Source organism: Myodes glareolus, chromosome X (genome assembly GCF_982192425.1).
Source record: "Myodes glareolus chromosome X, mMyoGla1.1, whole genome shotgun sequence".
In the NCBI taxonomy this organism is placed as follows: Eukaryota; Metazoa; Chordata; class Mammalia; order Rodentia; family Cricetidae; genus Myodes; species Myodes glareolus.
The window spans coordinates 27040738-27064106 of NC_142053.1; the positions used below are offsets into that span (position 1 = coordinate 27040738).

At 36.8% G+C, this 23369-nt stretch overlaps 1 protein-coding gene across 13 annotated transcripts in view; it reads right to left on the reverse strand.

Moving 5' to 3' along the window:
* Klhl13 (kelch like family member 13) overlaps nucleotides 1-23369 on the reverse strand; it is a 196922-nt gene that overhangs the window by 55085 nt on the left and 118468 nt on the right. For 4 of the 13 annotated variants that reach the window (XM_087902656.1, XM_087902655.1, XM_048450366.3 and 1 more), the window contains one exon: nucleotides 13188-13253. The exons of 5 other annotated variants lie outside the window; for them this stretch is intronic. In XM_087902656.1, coding sequence (XP_087758782.1) covers nucleotides 13188-13253 — 66 coding nt within the window. Of the gene's footprint in view, nucleotides 1-3318; nucleotides 3609-3925; nucleotides 4328-13187; nucleotides 13254-15044; nucleotides 15183-23369 lie in introns of those variants that run through there. 4 more of the 13 variants (XM_048450372.3, XM_085684956.2, XM_048450374.3 and 1 more) reach the window with 4 other exon arrangements.

Below are 23369 nucleotides of genomic sequence, written 5' to 3' on the forward strand. Positions count from 1 at the left end.
ATGCACCATCTAATTCTTACCTAATTATTTTCCTCCTTCTGGCCATACTTCTACTACTGATAAAACTTGCTGTTTGTGAAGAAAGGAAGAAAACATTGCTAGAACTAATACTGTTTAAGTGTGCCTTCAGAATCTAACAATGCATTAATCCTCTAACACTGGCCTGAAGGAGCCATTTGCTGTCTTAAAACAATGAATACCAAAACACTGACAAACCCCTTAGATGTGCTTGCTCTTTCAGCTTTAGTAATTTAAGCCAAATGATAGGGGAATTTATATGGTGTGCACCTGTCAAGAGCAGAGTCTCTACTCACGCAGTTTTCACTGACCAGGAGAACCTCCCTGAGGCTAAGGTTGAACTTCAACTTATTGTTGAACAGACGAGTAGCACAAATATGACACCAACGACTCAGTTTCTATTCAGACAATCCCCTCAGAAATCCAGATGTTTGGCATATCACTCTGCACATGTTCAAACCTGAAGCTGGAGGAAGACTATGTCTATTCAGTAAACAGGGCCAGATACTTATCCTAAATCTCTTATCTCCACCCAACACATTACAGCACAGTTGAAAATGTATTTTATGCTACATAAAACATTTCAGCTATCTACAAAAGAGAAAACAAACTCGAACTATAAAACCTACAAGGAATAAAACCAATATTTCTGTTCAATGTTTACAATGAATTAAATGTTATGTACTGTAGCTGATGCTGGCATAGCAGCCTTGACCAGCATCAAAGTAAAGGTGGAGCTGAACAGCACTGATGCTGGGTTTGGAAAGATAATGGTAGAGCCTTCACTTTGTGATCTACTTGCTGAATTCCTATAGTACATTGGTACTGTAACTGAGGACACCTGGTTTTGGCAGTTCAGTCTTTGTGAAAACACTTGTTTCCAATCAAAGTCATGTAAAATGTATTTGACAAATCCCACTACATAATGATAGAACATTGAAAAGCATTGTTTGGGTTGCCAGGCACATGTATGAAAAGACTGTACAACAACTGTGAATAATTCTAGATTCCAGATTAATCAAACTATTACCTGAAATTCTAAGATATGAATTTACAGGTCAATGTCCAATAGATCACAATATACCAATGAGTCAGAACTGAACTATTCCATTGCAATACAAAGACTTTAAAGAGCCACAGCAACAAAACCCAAGATTTAATGCCATTCAAACAAGTCTAAGAACAAATATTGGTATCTGATCCAGTAATCTAACTTATTTTTTTATAATTTGGAGGGTTAAATTTTATGCTAAACTTAAACATCATTTTGTGTACAGAAAAGGTTTTAGAGTATAAAGCACTGATTAAAAAGAACATAGTAACCAAGATGTTTTCTTATTTTGGGCCAAATGAGTCAATGAATTGTGACCTAAAAGTTAAAAGGTAAACAATTAACAGACTTCCCAAGTGAGTCTTTTCCATATCAAACATTGTTTCTCTCTATGTATATTCAGTTAATATGTGGTAGTAATGTATTTATAAAGAAAAGCAAGCTGGGATCAATTTAATAATATTTCCTGGTACCAGTTCAAATAGTTTAGCCTAACCTTTAGCTCTTCAAACATATCATTCCATCCTACCCATATGGACTACTAGTAAATAGCATTCACCATCGTAAGATCACAGTATTTTCTAGCTTTCCTTTCTAAACCAAGTCAAACAGATAAATGAATTCTTAATGGAAAGATGACGTTCATTAAAAATTTTGTATTACTTTGTATCTGAGCTTCTGGATAGTAAGAATAAAATATGGGCATGTATTTCATATATAACATCTCTAAAAAGGGCAAGCCACCTACAAAAGGAAATATAATTTTTTCATCTGAACAGTGAAATAAAGCAAAAATACTATAAACATTAATTACTATCATTCATTGTAACCTAGGGATCTTTGCAGGGTTTTGTTTTGTATATAGTCAAGTTGCTTTTGGTATACATTAAATCATTTCTCATTAGCTAAGATTCTTAAAATCAGGAAGCCATTCTGTTTTCTCAAATAATTGGAAGAAGCTCCACTGTCGCCTCTATTAGTTTGTGCTTTTGCTAAGTATAGCATCTGAAAAGCAAACATAGCTGCTGTCTTTTCATAAGCATCACCTACATGACTTCACTTCACCAAAGGAAAAAGGAGTTTACAATCCAAACCGAGAAAATAATTCAAACACAAACATGGAGGCTCATAAAAAATGATCTAAAAATTATTCTGAACGGTCCTCATTTCTTTCATTGCTTTCTAGGGAAGCATTTCTGGTCCAGGGAAGGCAGGAACGTACTTTCTCAGCAGCTGGGTGTCTTTCCAAAGACCTGGCCACTACGTAGCTATCTGAGTTTCACGAGAAACTAAGTTTAAAAAATGGCAACTCACAACAGCCTTCTAAACACACGTTTCCCCTAAAGCAAGAAGGATTTCCACATTCTGACTGCTAAAAAGATTTTGAAGGGAACTTTCAGAGTTCAAACACCGTTATTAACCAAAAGATTTCTTTCCTCCTCTAGAAGAAAAGAATTCTGAACAATACTCCCAAAGAACACTTCATTATATCTCCTGGATTTTGTTTTTAAGCTACAGCTTAAAGATTTAAAGTATTTTTTAATTCCGAACATATTTTTCAATGCACTTCCCTAGCTATTTAATTAAAGTCCATTTCCAGAGCAGCTGTTTGTAGAATACTCTTTTCAACCTCTGAATGTAAGAGAAACTGCCAGAGAAGCAAGAGCCCCCCAAATTTGAACAACTTGGATGAAAACTGAGAAAGATATAATATCACGCATTCACTAATATTTATACAGAACTACAAAGTAAAAGTCTTGGCTGAAAGACTCATTTGATGAACTATGAATGTTTCAAATTCATCCAAAATAATACACAAAACATTTTCATGCTTAGCAGATCACAAACATCAAACATCAGCAGATTTTAAGCCATCACACAAAAGAAATCACAGTGTTTCAGATATATAAAAATCTCAAATATCGCATGCTAAACATTAGTTTCCTTATACAATCCCTTGGCTATACCTGCATAGCAATGATTAGATTTGCATTTATAACACTTTAAGTAAAAACAAACTCTAGAAAACAAAAACAATGGTAATGTGGGCATGCCAGAACCTTTAAATGCAAGCAAGCTTGAGGGTGGTTTTTTGTTTGTTTGTTTGTTTGTTTTTGTTTGCTTCTTTTTTTGTTTCTCAATCTTGTCAGTTGGGGGATGGTGCTATTTGCAATCCCCCTCCCACGTTTTACCACACGGCAGATTCATGAATGAAATTCCACTTTAACATCCTATTTTCTCTCACTTACATGTATGCTGGAGAAAGTGGAGTTGACCTGGATGTTTTAAGCACAGGAACTGAGAATTTCCAGATAGCAGGAGAGCTCGTTTTCCATTTCAATGGCATGTTGTCACCACGGTACTACAATAACAGTAAACAGCGTTTCCATAACAGACTACCAACTAGGACTTCCATTCCACCGCGTACTGACACGGCAGCCGCGGAGAACAAGCCAAAGATTCTGCCAGTGCCCCTAAACCGACGCTTCCAATCTCTACAATAGGACTGAAAGGTACCTCCTTTAAATCCTCCTGTCCCCTAAAGCAATAAGATGATTCTATCCTTCCAACTCACAATAGTGCCACCTCGTCAGGAAAGTGTTGACTGCAATGTGTGTGTGTGTGTGTGTGTGTGTGTGTGTGTGTGTGTGTGCGCCCTGTACTGTGCATAGTACACAATGCAGCTTTACTTAATAAAAGCAGCTATGGTGCTTTAAAAAAGCTTGCAATACCATTGTTCTACCTTAACAGGGATACTGCAGCATTGTACTATGTTCTGCACCTATTAACCTGATTTCTGACCAATAGTAGCAGGAAAAAAATAGATGGGTTTCATATAAGAATGAAACAACATACCTACTCAGAATACATTTGTCATCCTCTGAACATTCTTCTTTTGAGCTGCAACAATACAAATGGGATATAAACCTCAGCATAGCCTTAGGCCACAGCTAGTAGAGATCAGTGACTAAATTCAGCAGCCTGCTTTCCTTCTGTGCAAGCTCTGAGCACACAATACAAGAATGCCATTATGGGAAAAGCCCAGTTAAAAAATGCCAGGTCCTCTGTTTCCCAGTTAGAAGAAAGCAAAATGTCAGAGCAAATATAAACTGCTGAAGAACTCTGCGCACTCTTCTAGTAGCTTCTGATTCAAGTTGCACTCCTTTCCCTATTTTTATTTCCAAGCCGGGATGAGCAAAACCTCATACATCTACAACATGCTGTGGTAACACGAATATCTCTCTGGCTTCTGCAGCAGAGAAGTACAGAATAGCGCGCTCTTAATAGCAGTCCTCGGAGGGACGCTATCAACAATCTAATTCAATACTGCCCTCCCCTTCTTCCCCTTTTCTCTTCCCGCTCACCCCCCTTACTCCTCCTCCTCCCCCAAACAGCTCACAAATTGTCAAGCGGAAAGACCGACACTGCTGGCCAAGCAGGTGTCCAGCAGGGACCACTCCACAGCTCAGCAGCGGTCCAGTAACCTCTTGGGATTAGCGAGTGTCAAAGAGGTTCCAAAAATTAAAGCTGCTGTAAAAGCAGCTTGAGGTAGTCCATGAAAGCAATGTCAAATAAAGGGTTCATCTACATTGTTTTAAAACACCGCTTGAAAACAGTGTTGTAAATAATCCCAAAGTGACTGGGTATTTTGCGCTTTTAGTGAAAGCAGCAAAATAAATTCACCAATTTTCTATGTAATTTTCAAAAGTAAAAATAGGTTAAATTAACTATGTGCAACTCTTTCTTTACAAGCTGCGAAACATTACTTCTCACATGAGCAAGTTGCTGTCTCTAAATATCTACCTTCCTATCACCCACTTCTACTAAAAATAAAATTATCTTGTCTCTATCAATGCATACTTACTGAAGGCAGACAACCAATAACATAAAAGTCACTACCTTTTAAAAACAATAACCACCACAACAAAGACCTCATATTTATTCTTATACTCACTTCCCAACAAGGAACAACAAACTTATACCTCCAGCCCAAAATTTTGACTTTCAGAGATTCTTTCTAAATTGTCCCTGGTTTCTAAGAACCAAGAATAAGTCCTTTAAAAATATTTTTCTTTTGCATAAAAACAAACAAACAAACCAAAAAGCTACAGATGAATTCTTCTATAATAAAAAACTATTTCCAAAATTCCTAAGCACATCATCTAACACACCAGAAATACAGCATAATATCTACTAGAATCATCACAAGTCCTTTTTAAAATTTAGTTCATTATAGAAGCAAAATCCATTTTCTATGAGGTATAAATACAGACTTAGAAGCGGTATTTACATGCACATTAGTATCTGGAAAGACAAGGTTTATTTTGAAGAACTGACCAGTAATCCATAAACTTTATAAATATTAAATTAACATCAGCCATCACTACCTTCTGTGTAATTTTTATTCTATAACACATTAACTACTTCTCAAAAAGCCAGAAGATTACATTTCCAACTTCTTTTAGAACTCAACACAAAACTCTTTCAGAGAAATCTTTAAATGAATCAAAGAAAAGAATATTCATCAACATCTTAGCAGCCAAAACATACTCGATTTTTAAAAAATTCACAAATACGAATATATCCTAGTCAGTATCTCACACTGGAAAATTTGAAGGTATCTAGCAAAAAGGCCTCAGAAACAGCAATGGCAGTTGTTAGAAAGTGAGGGAAGGGAAAGGACACGGGAAAAACATACACCACACACAGACAAGCATGGGTAGAGACACATATACATGTATACATCCACCTTGGAATGCCGCATTCCAAAATGAGTTTCTAATAAATTTTCAAAATCTGAAGCAGTGCAGACATTTCAAAACATTAAACAAAAATAGCAATATATTAGCTGTATGTAGTTAAGAAAAGTATATTTTAGAAGGGCGATTTGGGATTTTATGCTTATGACAATTCTACAAAGCAATTAATTGCAAATGTGACTTCACTTCTGAGAACAGTTACTCCCAGAATTGTACCAAACCAGTTTTTCAAGTAGTTACCTGCCCAGAGAGACACCTTAAGGTTGCCGAACAGAAAACAAGTGAGAGTTTTACAACTTTCTGAGGTATACAATTGATGATCACTTTCTTACAAATATCCTCGAGGTATCATTCTACTCTCAATAATCAACTGACTAAAAGAAAAACTTAGCAAACAGACACTGTTGTCTAATATCACTAAGTGCCAAGAAACCAATCAAAATCAACTATGTCAATTTTCAATCTAGATTTCTAAGAGACTTGTGTTAAACAGAATTATTTTAATAGTTTTTCAAAGTGAGAAGAACCAACTGAAACTGTTTCCTTACATCCCATTTTTACCATTCTTTAAGACTCTAAACCCACAACGTGTTAGACATGATTGTGAGCATTTATTTGCATTCAATTCTAGGTTTGGGGTTTAATAAGTTGCAATAACCTTTGTAACTGTCACAAGCAAATAAGCATTATCCCAAGGACATAAGAAATGATTACTTTAAGTAGAAATATGGTCTGTGAATTCTTGTCTATTTTAATCTACTAAACAACACCATTCCTCATATATCATTTAGAAATAAACTTCACTCAGGTAAAACTGCCCCATTACAAATTAGCAGTATTAAAATTTACTAGATTTCACTCCCTTAGCAGAGAGTCTAATAGCAAATATTGAGTGTAATTATAATTGGCATTATATCCCAGAACCAAAAAAATATTTGCATCTATATAAAAGAAAATGATTAAATATGCTTTCAAAATATAATTTTACTAAGATTCAGCAAAACATTACTTTAATACTGAGATTCGTAAATGTTCCTCAGTCCTATCACAGGGAGCCTTAATTTCATTTACAGAACACTTGAATGCTATTATATAGCACTGTATAAGACAGAAGGACAATGTATCTAAAGGATATTCCAAGTATTTTATGAACATTAATTACTTAAGTAACTATGAAATGTGCGTCTCAGAGACAAAATAGCCAGAAGACAATGATGGTTCTTAGTCAAGGCCATAGAGAGAAAACATTCTTGGACAACTCCTACATCACAGAATTCTATTGCTTCGAAAGTAGGAAAAGATTTTTTTGTTTGTCTGTTTGCTTTTCTGAGACAGGGTTTCTCTGTGTAGCTTTGGAGCCTGTTCTGGAACTCACTCTGTAGACCAGGCTGGCCTCAAACTCACAGAGAACTGCCTGCGTCTGCCTCACAATTGCTGGAATGAAAAGCATGAGCTACCACTGCCAGGCTGGAAAAGATGATTTTTAGAACTGGTAGATTCCCTAGAAACTATCTTTTCCAGTATTCTCATTACAGAGATTAAAAAATCTGAACTCAGAGAAGTTGATTAATCTACTTTCATAGTGCTGAGTAGTAAAAATTGCTCACTATCTCCCAGTCCAGGGTTACTTCTGTAGTGTTCCTCAACTATTTTCATTTAGAATATCCATTAGATTCATGCTTCCATCCGAAGGGAGCCACATCCTATAATGATCTCAGTATATTCTAAAGAAACAAGGACAACTAAGAGATATTTAATCTTCCTATTGGATGTCCACTGGAAGACAGAAATGAGAAGGAATCACCCAAAGGGAAAGGTATATATACAGAACCACATCTGAACCTTTAAGTCTAGAACATGGAGAAAAACGATCAGATGGAAAATAACCTAAGCACAACTGAAGGCAGTCTTGGTGTAGAACAGAGACAATATAGGTAATCTTCTTGATTCTTATTCTTAGTATAAATATTCTTAAGTAACTTATAAACATGCAAATTTTCTTACTGACTACTACAGGCTGTCGTATGAGTTCATCAATGAATTCACTGATACTTAGGTGCATAATTTTTCTATTTCTCGGTAGGCCTAAGAACACCTCTTTTCCTACCAATTTCTGTTTAACCTTGTGGAAGTTACAGCGAATGACTAATGGCAGTAGACACTGTATACCAAGTTACACACTTCATTTTTGTATGTAAATGTATGTAGATGGCAGCCAAATCTGAAATCTGGCCAAGCAAGAAAAAAATACAACAATGTGAACAACACATCAAAATTCTCTAGGGAAATAATGTTTCACATGTGAAGTTATATACATGTATGCAAATATCTTTCACACAGTAAGATTATATGGACTTGTGTATCTTAATTTGTTTCCATAAACTTGAATACAAAATATGCAATATGTTTTTTCATAGATAACTCACATATAGAGCCTTGTTATAATCCATCTCAAATGTTTCTCACAGGTTACTACATTGGAATATTCTATTTTGAAAATTTCCCTAACGGAACTACATAGATACATATGATCTGACAACAGATCTACAGAGACATGAACAATTACAGCTATGACTACTTCTGACACAGCACCACTGTCTTATGTTCATATTCATATGCAAGTACAGAAAAATCCCTACTCCATGGTAGCATAAGTAATATGAAGGGCAGGATTCTTTAATAGCTCCAGTGGCTGAGAGTAATATGTTATGCAGTGGTAGAACAGTAATGTAAACAGCTAGGGGACTAAAAACTGGAGAACTCGCCAGGCAGTGGTGGCGCACGCCTTCAATCCTGGCACTCGGGAGGCAGAGGCAGGCAGATCTCTGAGTTAGAGGCCAATCATGTCTTCATTGCAAGTTCCAGGACACACAAGGCTACACATAAAAAAAAACCCTGTTTTGAAAAGACATAATGACACGCGACATATGGAACCGAAGATGAAAAAAAGAAATTTGTTGGCAAGGGAGGTAATGGCTGGCAGGGGAATGAAAAGAATGTCCTGATTTTCACATAAAACATTTATAGTTGGAAGTCCTACTTGACTGCCATCTACATACTTTTACTAATTAATTGCTAGAATATATCAAAGAAGCCACAGGTTTAGGACAGGAGTAGGACTGAGTGGACGAAGATACCTAGGGACTATATTAAGCAAAGAAGAAAGTTCCAGTTGTTGAAGAACCAAAGGACCCACAGATTCTGACTGTACTCTGCTGCTAAAGCTAAAAATGATTAATGTTGAATGGTAAGTTTCGAAGCCCTTGCCTTCCCTGCTGCCTACCTTCTGATAGTGTCTACACTGTATCTTTCTTTTTTTTTTTCTACCCTTCAGTATTTTAAAGTATTCCAATCTGTTCAGAATTGCTTTAATTCTAAACTAGAATGTCTTTATTTGCTAGGGGCGAATAGTAGTAGAAAGAAATGATGGAAGGAGGTCACTAAGGTGTGCTCTGGAAAATACACGTTGGGCGCCAGCCTCTCCCCTGCTCTTAGACACTGTGATGTAAGCGGTGTCTATCAGATGCTCCCAGCTCCAAGATAGTCTACCTTGCCTTCGATATACAGGATTCAGCTGACCTTGAACTAAAACATCTGAGATGAAACAGTTTGACTGAGGTATTTGCCACATTGATGAAAAGTTGACCAGCTCAGATACCATCTGGATAAAAGTTGTACATGTTAACTAAAATCACCCATGATATATACTTATGGAACTAAAATAATCTATTGAAAAAGCTGTGTTGTCACCTTAAATAATAATCATTTGTCTGGATAAATAGCTCTCAGCAACTTTCTAAAGATATCCTTAAATTACTTTGAGAGAAATAAGACATTCACCTTCAAAGCTTATCCAAAATAAAAGCCTTTTGAAAATGCACAGCGCGGGATAGGGTGTGGCTCTGTAAGAGAACATTAGCCTGCTCGAGCTGACAAGTTTAATAATTAAAATAAAAATCCATAGTAAATTTGAATGAAAAATTAAGAATATGGCTCTGTTAAATAAAAGTATTTGCACTTTTGATGTTGCAGAACTTTTTTTTTATTTTGGTAACTTTATACAGAAGCAGAACCAACAAAGTTGAATGGAGAAAATACAGCAATCTTTATATTTGTATCATCTGGGTAAAAGTAAAATAATTTATAATAATGATTACTTATGATGTTTGGAAAATTTCAATAATAAGCACACTGTATACCAAATATAAAGTGTGCTAATTAAAGAAAGCCAACACTTTCTATATTCTATATTAGAAATAGCTAGTCATTTATAAAGCCTTTCAAATAGTAGAGTTGCTTCAACATTGCAATTATAATTAATGAACTACTACTACTCCTTTGAAAAAATACTTAAATGCAAAGATTCCCATAAAAAATTGGTGTTTTGGCTAAAACTGAGATTGGAAGATTACCTGGTTATTTCATCTCTTCCTCTCCCTGTTTATTAATCCGGGGTATAGTGCAACTACAAAATTTTGGGGGGTTGTCAGCAGGAAATCCTTTCCTAGTCAGCTGATTCCAATGAGTCATTAAAATTATAAAATACTATATTAAGTTGCAATAAAAGTGCTATGGTTTTCTATTATTGTTTTCTAAATTTATCCATTAAAACTTTAAATTTCCTATACATATATCGATTGAAACTACTACTGTCAAAAACCGAAAGTTCACCTGGCAGTGGTGGCACATGCCTTTAATCCCAGAACTCAGTAGGCAGAGGCAGGTGGATCTTTGGGTTCAAGGCCTGCCTGGTCCATAAAGTTCCAGGACAGCCAGAGATACACAGAGAAACCCTTTCTCGAAAAACAAAAACAAAAAAGGGAAAAGTTCATTTGTGTATAGGGGCATATGCCTCTCTAGTCCTAGACCTCGGGCATCAGAGACAGGAGGATTTGAGGCTAGCTGGGCTAGGGTAACACGACCAGGTCTCTAATAAATAAACAAATAAAAGATTTCATTGTATTAAAAAGAGAAAAAAATTCTTCAACAACAACTCCATCTCAAACTTGAACCCACTGCCCCTGAACCCATAACATGAATCCCAACAGTTCCCATTATTTGCCTTCTATGGAAAGCCCTGAAGACTTTGTAACTTTGTCAAGATCTGAATTTTTGTGACTATTTCTAGAGTCTTCTCATTTTCTAATTTAGAATTCTTCTCTTTTGTGATTTTGAGCACTCCAAAACAGGTAAAGGATACCAAAAAAAATACTGAAATATGACAAATACATGGTGTTTGGTCTAAATTATAGAGGCAGGTTTAGACACTGCATAATTTATTTCTTGTTCTTTATCTCATGTTCTATTATTCATTAAATGCAATTTTGAGTAAAAATAGAATACATCCTCTAAGGTGACCCTACATTTAAGCTAAATGTAATCTAAACTTTGGTTTTCTACTTGTATGTCTAAGTTTGTCTATAGCCACTAATACATTCAGAACTACTTAGTATTTTCAAAGTCAAGTACGTGTCTAAAATAATTGCTTATTCCCCATGGTATTCTGAAGCTATGGACGACTTCACTGAAGCCATTTTCCTATTGACTAGTACTGGCTAGCAGTCAGGATTCCTTCTTCAGTTTGATCTAAGTTAGAGACTGCTGAACGTTTTTATCAGTTATTCACTAAAGGCTTTGAGCAATTTAAGTTCCCATGAAATTGCAACATATTAAAACCAAATATTTATGCTTGGAGGTTTCCAGAGATACAATTTTTCATGATTCAGATTTGTAAAGTATAAAAAACTTGTAAACAACAAAACTTGAAGAAGTAGCCAGACTGATAGGGAAAACATTAGCAAATTTTTTGTTAAGACCATGCATTCATGTCAAATAAATGCATCTTTCTACCATGGCCGCTTTAATATATTAGTCACTGTGCATAGTGTCATATAAAGGCTTTAAAAATCACAAATATCAAAATCAATAATTTACTGTTTAGTCAAAACCCTCTCAAGAGAATCAGCATGATGAATTAGTTGTCATGAGTAAGCACGGAAACTTGGCTAAATGTCTCAAATACACAAAAGAGCACACGTGACCAGACTGTGCATAGCGTTTTCAGTCTCATCCGGCAAATCCAAAGGAAGAGGAATACAGGGATGTGGTAAAGCACACAGCAGTTTGGACAGCCTACTTTTTCAGAGATTCTTTAAAAATATTTTCAAATGAAAAATCTGGCAAAATTTAGCTATTAAAATACCAAAACTTAAGATAATTAAAATACCAAAACTTATTTTTCATCTTAGTGACATTTTCCTCTGCCTTTTACCTTCTTTAAGTTTAAAACAGAGACACAAGCCTTTCTAAAATACCTCAGTCTTCAAAAGTCACAAAAGCCACGGTGATCACTTCAGGCATAGACACAGAAATGTGCACAAATGCTGCCTTTCATTCCTCACCTTTGTCTGCCCCTCGTCCCGACTGTCTTAGTTGATATGCTTTGACATAAAGCATAGATTCTGCTGAGAGAAAGAAAGATGTTCTTCCCTTGGCTCTTCAAGAGTCAATAGCGAGGCACAGCAAACTTTTATACCTTTAAAGCAAACGCTCTCAAACATTAGTGTTTGAAGAATCACCTGGAGTGAATAAAATGTCAAAGTCTGGGGGCGGGGACTCATACTCTGCATTTTAAACAAGTACTCAGACACATTATCACACCAGGTCTACTAGGCTTGGGGAAAGGCTGCCTTAAAATCAAGGTAACTAACCCCTGCCCAAGATGCGCAAGCGACAGTAATATTCAGGTTCCTCTCCATCAATGGACCGACCCCCGTGGCTGCTCACCACTGTCAAACCAGTATTCACAGCCCTTATCATGCCCTTCCACATTCAAGATCCTCTCAGGTGAGGGAGAGTCTGAGAGCAAGGTGCCCAGATGACAGGGGCACACAGACAGATGCACAGTGGCAAAAAGTGTGAAGTACAGGAACTAGAAAACAGTGGGAGTTAGACTGATTATGCAATCCGGTTTCAAAGTTATACACTGGTTTTAAACTTCGTCCGTTAGCAAAATCGGACAGAACAAGAGACCCGTGGACTGGCTGCATCTCTGACACTAGTTAGCTTAATGACCTCACGTGCCACTTTTCTCTTCTGTAAATTAGAGAAAAACGCTACTTCCCTTGTTTGTCTCACAGCAATGATAAGAAAGCCAAATGAACTTAGGTTTGTGAACTGAAATTGAAAACTACAAAGCACAACACAAGGATGCAAATATTATTAACACAATTCTAATCAACACAATGGAATGTTTAATTGATAACTGAATGTCTCCAAATACCTCAGGGTCTCTTATTAAATAAATTCTTATCAGAAAAAAAAAACAGGTACAGAAAAATGTAGACCCTTAGACATACCCTGAAGTTGATTTTTTGAATATATCCTTGAAATCGGCTTGTTTTAAAGACAATTGCCTCCGTCTCCTGAAAGTGGAGTGCAAAAAAAAAATCTGGTTAATTGTGACTTTATTGTATTTGGTTCAAAAATTTCAATGCAAATCTGAAAATATTTAATGTAATTTAATAGGCCATATTTGTAAAATCCAAACACTTAAGGCCATACAGAACAATTTACTACTATATAAATTAGTTTTACAAAATGTAACAGAAAATCATAAGATTCAATTTGTTTTTAGAAGCTTTCTTAATGTTTCAGAAACTATAAAATTCAGATTGGCATTAAGTACTACATTGATTTGCAGCTGATCTACAATGCCAAGCTAATCAAATTAGCATAGAAGGAAACAGGTTTTTTTTTTTCAGTATATATACCCCAGCCTTTGGAATGATTTGTCAGTTTTTTAGCTTTTTACACTTAAAGGTCAGCTCTTTTCTGATACACTGCTTTGTCATAAAGACCAGAAAGCAAATGACAGACATTCTAATCATTCAGAGAACATATGGCTCATGTTCTTCTAGGTTACTTTACTACCTTTTTTCTTATTTCCATACTGCTTATAATTAATTAAAAAAACAGGCAAATAGATGTACAATCTCTTGTACAGTAAATTTCGGGGATTTTTTTCCGTGAAGTTTTCTAATATAGCCAGCTCCTTTGGAATACACACATGCACGCACATGCACGCACACACACAGACACACACACACAGACACACACACACACACACACACACATACACGTATACATATACATCTCAACATTGGACAGACATTCTTCTGGTACTGCCTCAGGAATGCAGTTTTAAAAATAGAGACCACTACCAGAAACACTGCAGTATATGCTGCTGACAGTCAACTCTCCTTAAAAAAAAAAATGACAATTTGCTGGCAGATGTTTGAGGCACTCCAACACAATGCATAATTTATTTGCATTTATTGCATTGATGTTGCTATCAGCTTATACAAAACAAACATTAGCCTTACCTAATATTTTCCTCAAAATAAGCCATCTCGGATCTTTTTTTTCTGGATCATTTCATAAGCATTAGTGCATTATTAAAGTCATAACTAGATCAAAGTCTAGAGAATCTTTACAAAGACCATGACAAAGACATTATCCAAATATTCTCTTAAGTCAAAGGGTTCTCTACAAAAAATGACGGCTGTAGAGAATTTTATTTCTTTGTGAAAATGATATATTAAAGACAGCATCTCTTTAATGGCAATACTATTTCAAAGCTTACATTAAAAATGCTATACACAAAAATATTATGGTTGATTAATAAAAAGGTATAATAGGTTAAATTCACATTTGTCATAACTTCTTATTAAGCCTTGCCAAGCAAATGCCAATTCTATTACTCCTATGCATATAATATACTAAAATATCTTTAAATACATGTTATTTTATATTCTTATTAATATTATTCCTTTTCTTTGTGTATATAAGAACAATCTGGTGTGCCACCTTCTGGTGACGAAGTGAAATTATCTATCTCTACACAAGTCACTATTCTTTATTTTAACTTTTAAAAATATATATTTCTCAACCTGCATTACATTTGTGCTATATAAATAAATCCATTCCACAGTCTGAAGTAAAATAAAAATTCCTTATAGGCTTTGTAAAAAGAGATCAAGCTGTACACACGCACCCTATGATTTTTACATGGTTACCAATATGTCTCCTGAATTCTACAATACATATAAAATTGATTTTTATATACCGTTACACAGACACATTTCAAAATAACAGGCTTGCCATTTTAATGAATAAGTAACAGTGGTAAATAAAGAAAAAGAAAGGTTTCTTACCAATAAGCCCATTTTTCTCTTAAGGTTTGAACTCTCATCATTTGTCATGTTCTTGTGGATCCCTCTCTCATCAAATTCTCTGGAGTTTTAAAGTTAAGAGCGGTGATGCACAGCTAGGCTCTGCTACTACACAGTAGCGCACCCCAGTGCATCTGCCTGGTATAACACTTCAGCTGTGGCTCCCAGAAACAGAAACAAGCCTTGCAAATACAAAAGTCCATGTCCTGCACACCTTGCCTCGATAAAAAATTAGAGTCGGTGAGACTGAACTATTTATATTTCACATCTAATCTCCCGATGAGGAATGAAAATGAGAACTGAGTGAATCCAGAGCTTAGAAAGCAGAAGAGGAAGAAAACGCTCCTCTCCCAGCAGAGGCAGGGTGAGATGCTTACACCAGGAGCTCTGTCTCAGACAAAACATGTTTACCTCGAAATAAGCTTATTTTTGCCAGGATCAGTGTTCATTATTTGTAATATAGTCTTAGATCTTTATTATCTTTCACACGTTCCTCTATATCACAGATAGTATGAAATCCTAGCCAGTCATTAAATACTGTATTTTTTCTCTTACATCAATTTTCCAGGGAATCTACCTCCTATTGGTTTGTCTAAACAAACAAGCTACTTCAAAAGAAACGCATGGAACTGTTCTCCCTGCATCTCCCATTTTAATGCTTCAATCACAGTATTTCTAGCTCACTTGTTTAAATAAAGCTACCAACGATAAAATGTTAGTATTCAGTGAATACTCAAAATTCATTTACTCTTGGAATTACCTGTGTTATATATTATGTGTACTGATACTGATAGACAAGTGAACGAGAGAGACAGTTTTTTTAAATCTCAAGGAGCTCCTGACTGAGGGAGGAAATCAGGCAGAAAAACATGGTGAAGAAGCTTTCGTGGCACAGAACCAGGGTACCAGAGCAGAGGAAGAATGAAAACGGGGCTGCAACTGAGGCTAATACTCACTCACAGCTGGCGGGGGCTGAGTGGCTGCAAAGAAAGTGGTAGTGTTGAGGGACGGGGATTTTAAGGCGTACAAAAGACCACAGAGCAGGAGACAATGCATGACAGTGAAAAGATCTGCATTTTATCCTTTGTGTTCTGAGAAATCATTTGTTGAGTGAGTGGATGGATCAACAGCAGAATTAATCAGGCAGTAAGTGCAGCAAGGATCCAGTACACAGTGGCTGGCTGGTTCTTTCAGCTCACTGCTGTAGCAGCCCAGAGACAGCAGGCTGTCGTTCCCTCCGTCATAACCAGTTTTCTTTGTTCTTTCTTGCTTTTGCTCCACAGGTCCTCCTGGCATGCATTTTTACCCCCTCTATCTCCTTTTCTGAGAGAAACCCATCCTTGTAGATTTACCCTAAATTGTACTCTTTTCTGTAATATCGTCCAATTTTTCTTAAGAGGAGCTTGCGTTATTCTAATGTTTAGCATATAATACATAAGAAATCACTTTGATCCTATGCTCATTACATGAAACAGAATTGATCAAAAGGGTGACAATAAGGGCAGAAGGCAGTGAATGGGGCCACGTGAGCTAAAGAAACCTACTTTTCCAGATTTCAAAGTACACACTACTTCTAGTAACTTCCTAAACCATGCTCAAACCTCCAAGGAGAATATAAGAATGTGGGGGAGATGGGTCCTGTTAGACAGGAGCTTCACTTTATTGCTAGGTACGTCGTACCTCTAGTTCTAAAATTACAGAGGACAGATGAAAGATGCCAACAGAATAGCTGAAAGATGGACAAGTGACCTTTAGAAAACAGCTGTTAAGTTGGGGGAAACTGTGACTATGTTTTATCACTAGCAGTAAAGCAAAAGTATTCACCTTGAAGGCATACAATAAACTAAAGGAATTCATGAGGAGCACAGAAAGAGATGGGAAACAGGGTGAATTATTTGATCCTGGTTCAATATCTTCAGGGACAGGCTGTTAAAGGAGAATACCTACGTGTAAGAAGAAAGTAGTATTTTTTAAAGGGTTAACTGTTTTGCTAGGAGATTAACATAGAAAGAGGTGTCCTTAGGCGTGTGATTATCAGTGTTTTCACTCTCTGGAATCACATCTCATTATGCCCAATGTCAAATACTCAGTAAGTGTTCGAGCTTTGTTTCATCCTGTTTATGGATACATGATATTTTAAGATTTATTCAAGGATGCAAAAACCATGATGTTTTCATTTATGTCAACAATGAAAAATCTTTTCATCATAATCATTGCTTTTATGTTCAAATGAATAAAGAGGAAGAGGCCAATAATTTCAAAAAGTAGCTAATAATTGAAAGTGTATGCTCTCTGACTTAATATTTCCAAGATAAGAGTTGTCTACATACCCTTCTCTTTTATTGAGAGCTTTATACTAATTTGTAAAAAAAAATTAAATACATGGGACAATATAGAGGGTATGTAACTTTAGAAATGTGCCACATCTTCTCAAGTAATCTTCAGAAAGGACTAGTAGTTAGGAGGACATAAAAATTGTTTAATTTGTCTCCAGAATAGTGTCTTAAAACTGCACATTCATGATATCAGGGATTGAAAACAAACTAAGTCAGACCATTCACCCGTTTAGTATAATAGAACACAGTAACTATCCTCGTATTTTCTTTAGACCGGACAGGAAAGACAGATCAAGTTTACATTATCATTTCATTAGAATAGATATTTTACTAAAATTCTTCTAGCTAGATAATTTCAAGGTTGTAAAGGGAATGGGGAAGAGGCGTGATTACAAAAACAACTACCAATGAAAGCCCATTAATAAGTACTGGATATCTGTGATTAGTTGTAACAAGTGTCTACTAGGCTTACTATAATTCACTCCCATTTCACATTAAATATCATCTTCTTATCACATTCATGACTGCTTTCTGGCTGCTGAGATGTAAGATGGCTCAGAACATGGTTGTGGTAGGTTGTTTACAGAGCTTTCTGTCCTTAAGCCTATAGATGGCATATTAGGAAAATCATTGGTATAAAGAATGGTTAGTCAAGAGCAAACAGTTCTAACCAGGGAGCCTGCACCTAGGTCCTGACTGACCCAGGTCCTCTGTGCCCATATTACAGCTCTGTAGCTTGGTCTTCTTGTAGGACTCCTGAGAGTGGGAATAGGAGCTGCCCCTGACTCTTTTACTGGCTTTTTGGAACCCTATTATCGTTTTATATTAAAAGAAATAATTCATATTCCTATAGCTCCCAAGTTCATACATACTACAGGAGAATTACCAGATTTCAGTAGTATTGGCATTCAATACTATGGAGCAAAGGAAAGGGAATGGCTAAGAAGGCTTTTACTGCTACTGATAACTGTTGTCTGTGGATTAGGAGAAAAAATGGGAAAGGAAGCAAAGACTGGCTGGGGTTTTGTAACATCCCAATCCTAAAGAACAAAATCTGAAATTTCTTAGATAGCCTTAGAATAGGCCAAAACTCAGGGCAGTGGGGATGGCTCAGTGGTTAGGAATAATGGCTGTTCTTGCAGAGAACCAGGTTCAGTTTCCTGACTGAACCTGGTGACTCACAACTATCTGTAACTTCAATTCTAGGGGGAGAGATGCTCTCTTCTGGCCTCCATCACTAAACAGGCACATACATGGTGCACACACATTAAGGTGAAACATTCCTATGCGTTGGATAGGTAAATAAATCTTTTTGTTAAAAAAAAATAGTATGGATCCTGCAATCTTTTCTCCCCCTCTTCTAAAAGATTTCCAAAACTCTGCCTAATATTTGGCTATGGGTCTGCATCTGTTTCCACCAGTTGGCCTCTCAATCTGGTCAAATATGATGGCCAGGGGTCAAGGACACCACAGGAAAACTCACAGAATCAACTACCATGGGCTCACAGGGGCTCATAGAGGCTGAACTGACAACCAGGGAGTCTACACGGGACTGACCTAGGTCTGCTGTATATATGTCACAGTCGTGTACCTTGGTCTTCTTGTGGAACTCCTAACAATGGGAGCAGGGGCTGTCTCTGACTCTTTTATTGGCTTTTGGGATCCTACTTCTCATACTCGGTCACCTTGCACACACCCTTAATATGTGGGAAGGTGCTTAGTCTCACTGCAACTTGATATGCCATGGCTGGCTGATGACATGAGAGACCTGCCCTTACTTAAACAGAAGTAGAAGAGGAGTAGATTGGGGTGGGGTGGAAACAAAGGGAGACAGGAGGGATGAACTGGGAGGAGAGAAGGAAGGGAAAACTGTGGCTGGAATGTAAAATAAATAAATTTATTAAAAAATAGTAAGGAACAAAATTCATAGCATATAACTGACTACACAGCAATACAACAGATGGAAATTCACACTACTTAACCAATAATAATTATTCAAAGTTGACCATGAAATATACATATTTTACTAACATTAAGAAAGAACCTAAAAGGGTTTAGAATATATGTGCTAGGATATTGATTAAGTTTAAATTTTTATCATTTTATTTATTTATTTATATTTTATGTCTGAGTTTTCTGCACGTACACCTGCGGGCCAGAAGAGGGCACCAGATCCCATTATAGACAGTTGTGAGCCACCATGTGGGTGCTGGGAATTGAACTCATGTCCTCTGGAAGAGCAGCCAGTGCTCTTAATGGCTGAGCCATCTCTCCATCCCCATTATCATTTTAATTTGAAAAAATAAAAATAAACTAACTGAACTTCCCAAACAAAAGCTCAAACCTTTTAGATTAATAAACAAATAAAAATATCCCATCGGTCAATTACTTATCAATCTGATTTTCCTATCTAGATACTAAGTAAGATATTTAGTTGTGTTAAGTACTAGCTTAATCTCAACCAGAAAAATTCTAGTATTTTATTATACTTCTTAATTCTTAAGTATCTCATTTTCATTTTCATGTTAACCTGGTCCTCAAGAAGGCAATGTTCTCATCATTCTACCAGTGAGAAAACAACGCCGTTAAATGATTCAGCTTGGCAACAGCTGCTGAGATAAATGGAAAACAAGAATCAGGCCTCTGACATCTAATTCAGTGTTTATGAGCGACACACACACACATGCACACACATGCGTACACACACAGTGTTGTTTATTTTAAGAAAAACTGCAAACTACAAATACTAAGCACACTATTCTCCTTAGAGGTTTCCACATAGTGATGGGGAGAAATGGGGAGTAACTCATGAAAGTTACACTATAGCTGCAGACAAAAGTTGCAGAAGTGTCGATCTATACCTGTGCCAGAAATATCTTCCCAATGTCAATTTGAGGTTTCCTTTCACCTATAAATCAGCAATATTTTGGCATACATTTTAAACATTCCATATTCTATTGTGCCCAGTTAGTTTCATAGATGAATTTCATTTGGAATTCCGTGCTCCCTGTCAACCAAAGAAACATCTAGCCATGCTTAAGTATTCATGAATACCCCTTTCATGAAACCCTTCCACAATCCCTTACCAGATGCCGGGTTCTAGTCTCCTGAGGATTATATCTCCTATCTCTTTGGATTACAGCTGCTTGTTTCTTTTCCTTCCCCATCTTTCTACACACACACACACACACACACACACACACACACACACCAAATCCTACTCATTTAAGGTTAGATTTTATGTTTTTATAATCCCTAAATCAGTGCATCACAAATATTAACTCGATAAAAAAATAAATTTTGTAAAACTCATGTCAGCAGAGGTAGGTTCTTCTTTTCTTTCTAATCTTAATTTTTAATAGTTAAATAAAAAATGATTAAAGGGGTTTTATCCTCCCCAAACTAAAATACGAGTCACAAGCCGCAAACAAAAGACCATAATAGCAAGCAGCACACTGAAAGTGGTTCTGTTCGATGCTTGCATGATAGACCCTGTGACTGGCAGCATGCTCAGCACAGCAGATAAGTAACTGTGGGAGAGATGGATGTGGGGGTGACTCACTAAATGACTAATGAAGTGTATTGAGAAAAGGAAACGCTTAGCTAGAATAAAAGCAGTGCTCACTGTCAATTTTCTAAGTAAAGGCAAAATTGGTAAAGCTGAGAGAGTGGAGAACAGTGTTTCATAGGCTTGTCACCACCTAATCTAGTGAATGCTGGAAAAATGAAGCCGCGCCTCCTAAAGCCAGTCATTTCTACAGACTAGTAATTAAAAATGATAGAAGTCTATTCTGTGGATTGCTAGATTCTATTAAATTCTTATTTCAACCAGTGTTGATGAAAGAACACATTTTGAAATCCAATATTGGCAATCAATGCTCCACTAGATGGAGCAAAAATATTAAACAGGAGGCTCAATCAAGCAAGCCGCTGCACATTGCCAATACCCAGTAACACAAATGGTATGGAGGGCAGTCGAGAGGAAACTATACAAGCAAACGAGAGGCTGGGAGGAGGAAGGAGAATGATGGGAAGAAGGAATGCAGCAGCGAGGGGAGTGGTTACAGTCAAAGCACATCATACAATCAGAGGAATCTGTCTTAATGCAACCCAGCAGCATGCACAATTAATACATCCCAATAAACAAAACACGATTAAGTAGAGAACTGAAACCCAGGAAGGCATAATGCTAACATGACCTCAACTTTCAAAATAGAGGAATGCATAATCTTGATTAAAGATCTAAGAAACCTTATCCAATTAGAAACGTATTTAGGTTTACGAATTAATCTCTGTTCTTTATCTCCACATTACCTGTCTCTTCGTTCACACAGACTGGCAGGGAACAAATATCAAGGTTATCAACACAGTGAACAATATAAAAATAAAATACACCTGGATTTCCCAAGAGAAAGAGCCTGTTTGCAAACTGGATTACCATGGAGTATGGGCAGTGAGGGCGGAAGCTGCAGGAGCTATGTGGGCTAACTGATGCGGATCATTAGCCACTATCTCCAGGGTGTCTTGGGAAATGGCTGGGAGGCCTGTTGGCTTTCACTAAGATGAAGAAAAAAGTAGTCTTATAATGTGATCTTTGGATTTTGCTAACATTGAACTCAAATTTGAGGACAGAAATTTAGCATACGAGGCTTTCGAGCCTGGTTGAGAGTATAAGAAACATAAAGGCTGTTAGGAATCTGATCCTAAAGAAAGAGCAGACCAGGAGCCAGCCACACAGAACAATCAGCCAGCCAGAAATGCAGACACTACCAATTAAAGGAAGAAGGTCCTGGACAATGAAATACAGAAGCCAAGATGGGACTCTGCATTAACAAATCATTTGCCAAGGCTGAGGCTGTACACCCTAATGCTTGTAATCTTCAGGAGCCTCTTTTCCTTTATAATTTTATTTAAATAACTTTTTTCATTTATTCTACTTCCAACCAGCTTCCCCTCCCCATCTACTCTTCCTCCCTCCCCATTCAGAAAGGGACAGGCCTACCGTGGCCTTGCACAAAACATGGCACATCAAGTTGAGGCAAAACCGAGTTCCTCCCCTTACATTGAGGCAGGGCCAGGTAATCCAGCATGGGGAACAGGTTACCAAAAGTCAGCTAAGCACCAGGGAGAGGCCCTGCTCTCACTGTTAGAAGTCTTACTAAGAGACCAAGCTACATGATTGTAGGAGCCTCTTTTTCAAGGCAATTCACACAGTGAACTGACCCCCAGTTGTTGTCATTTGACCTCCACAAGTGTGCCATGGTACTCAGACACGCCTACACAGATAAACACAGTTATATATTTAGAAATATACACATATATACACACATGTGTAACAACAATTATAGAAAAGGAAGCCATGAATGTGAAATAGAGCAAGGGGGTAGTATATCTGACAATTTAGAGGAAAGACAAGGATAGAAAGTGTGTTGTAGAACAGGGAAACAGGATGTTCAAAAGGTCATACAAAAACAACACAGCTCAACTTCCTCCACAACTCTGGCTTCTGGTCCAAAGTGAAGCACATCTTTCCTGATGTTGTTTCTACATGGCTCTGAGTCTCGGGCTAGTACTGTCCAAGGGGCACACTGACTACGCACACCGATTAACTATAGTAATTGAAGTTACTGTATCTGGGATACACATTTCACCATCACAGATGTGATATGCAATGGTTAAAAAACTGATTTGAAAGTAAACTTTGAGAAAAATTTCAACAACAACAACAAAAAATCTCTTGCAAAGATTGTGGATGACCTCCTGTTTTCACATAAGTTTTGCCTTTTCTTGAGTTTCAAATATTCAAATCTGGTTATTCTAAAGGTAACCAAATGCCCTTTTATAAACTGCTCCAGCACTCACCATGCATGTATAGCTGCTTCTCCTTATGTGTGCTCACTTCAGCATTAGAAACAAAGACTGTAAGCCAACCACCTACAGGCAGAAGTCCTTAATTCAACTACTCAAGCAT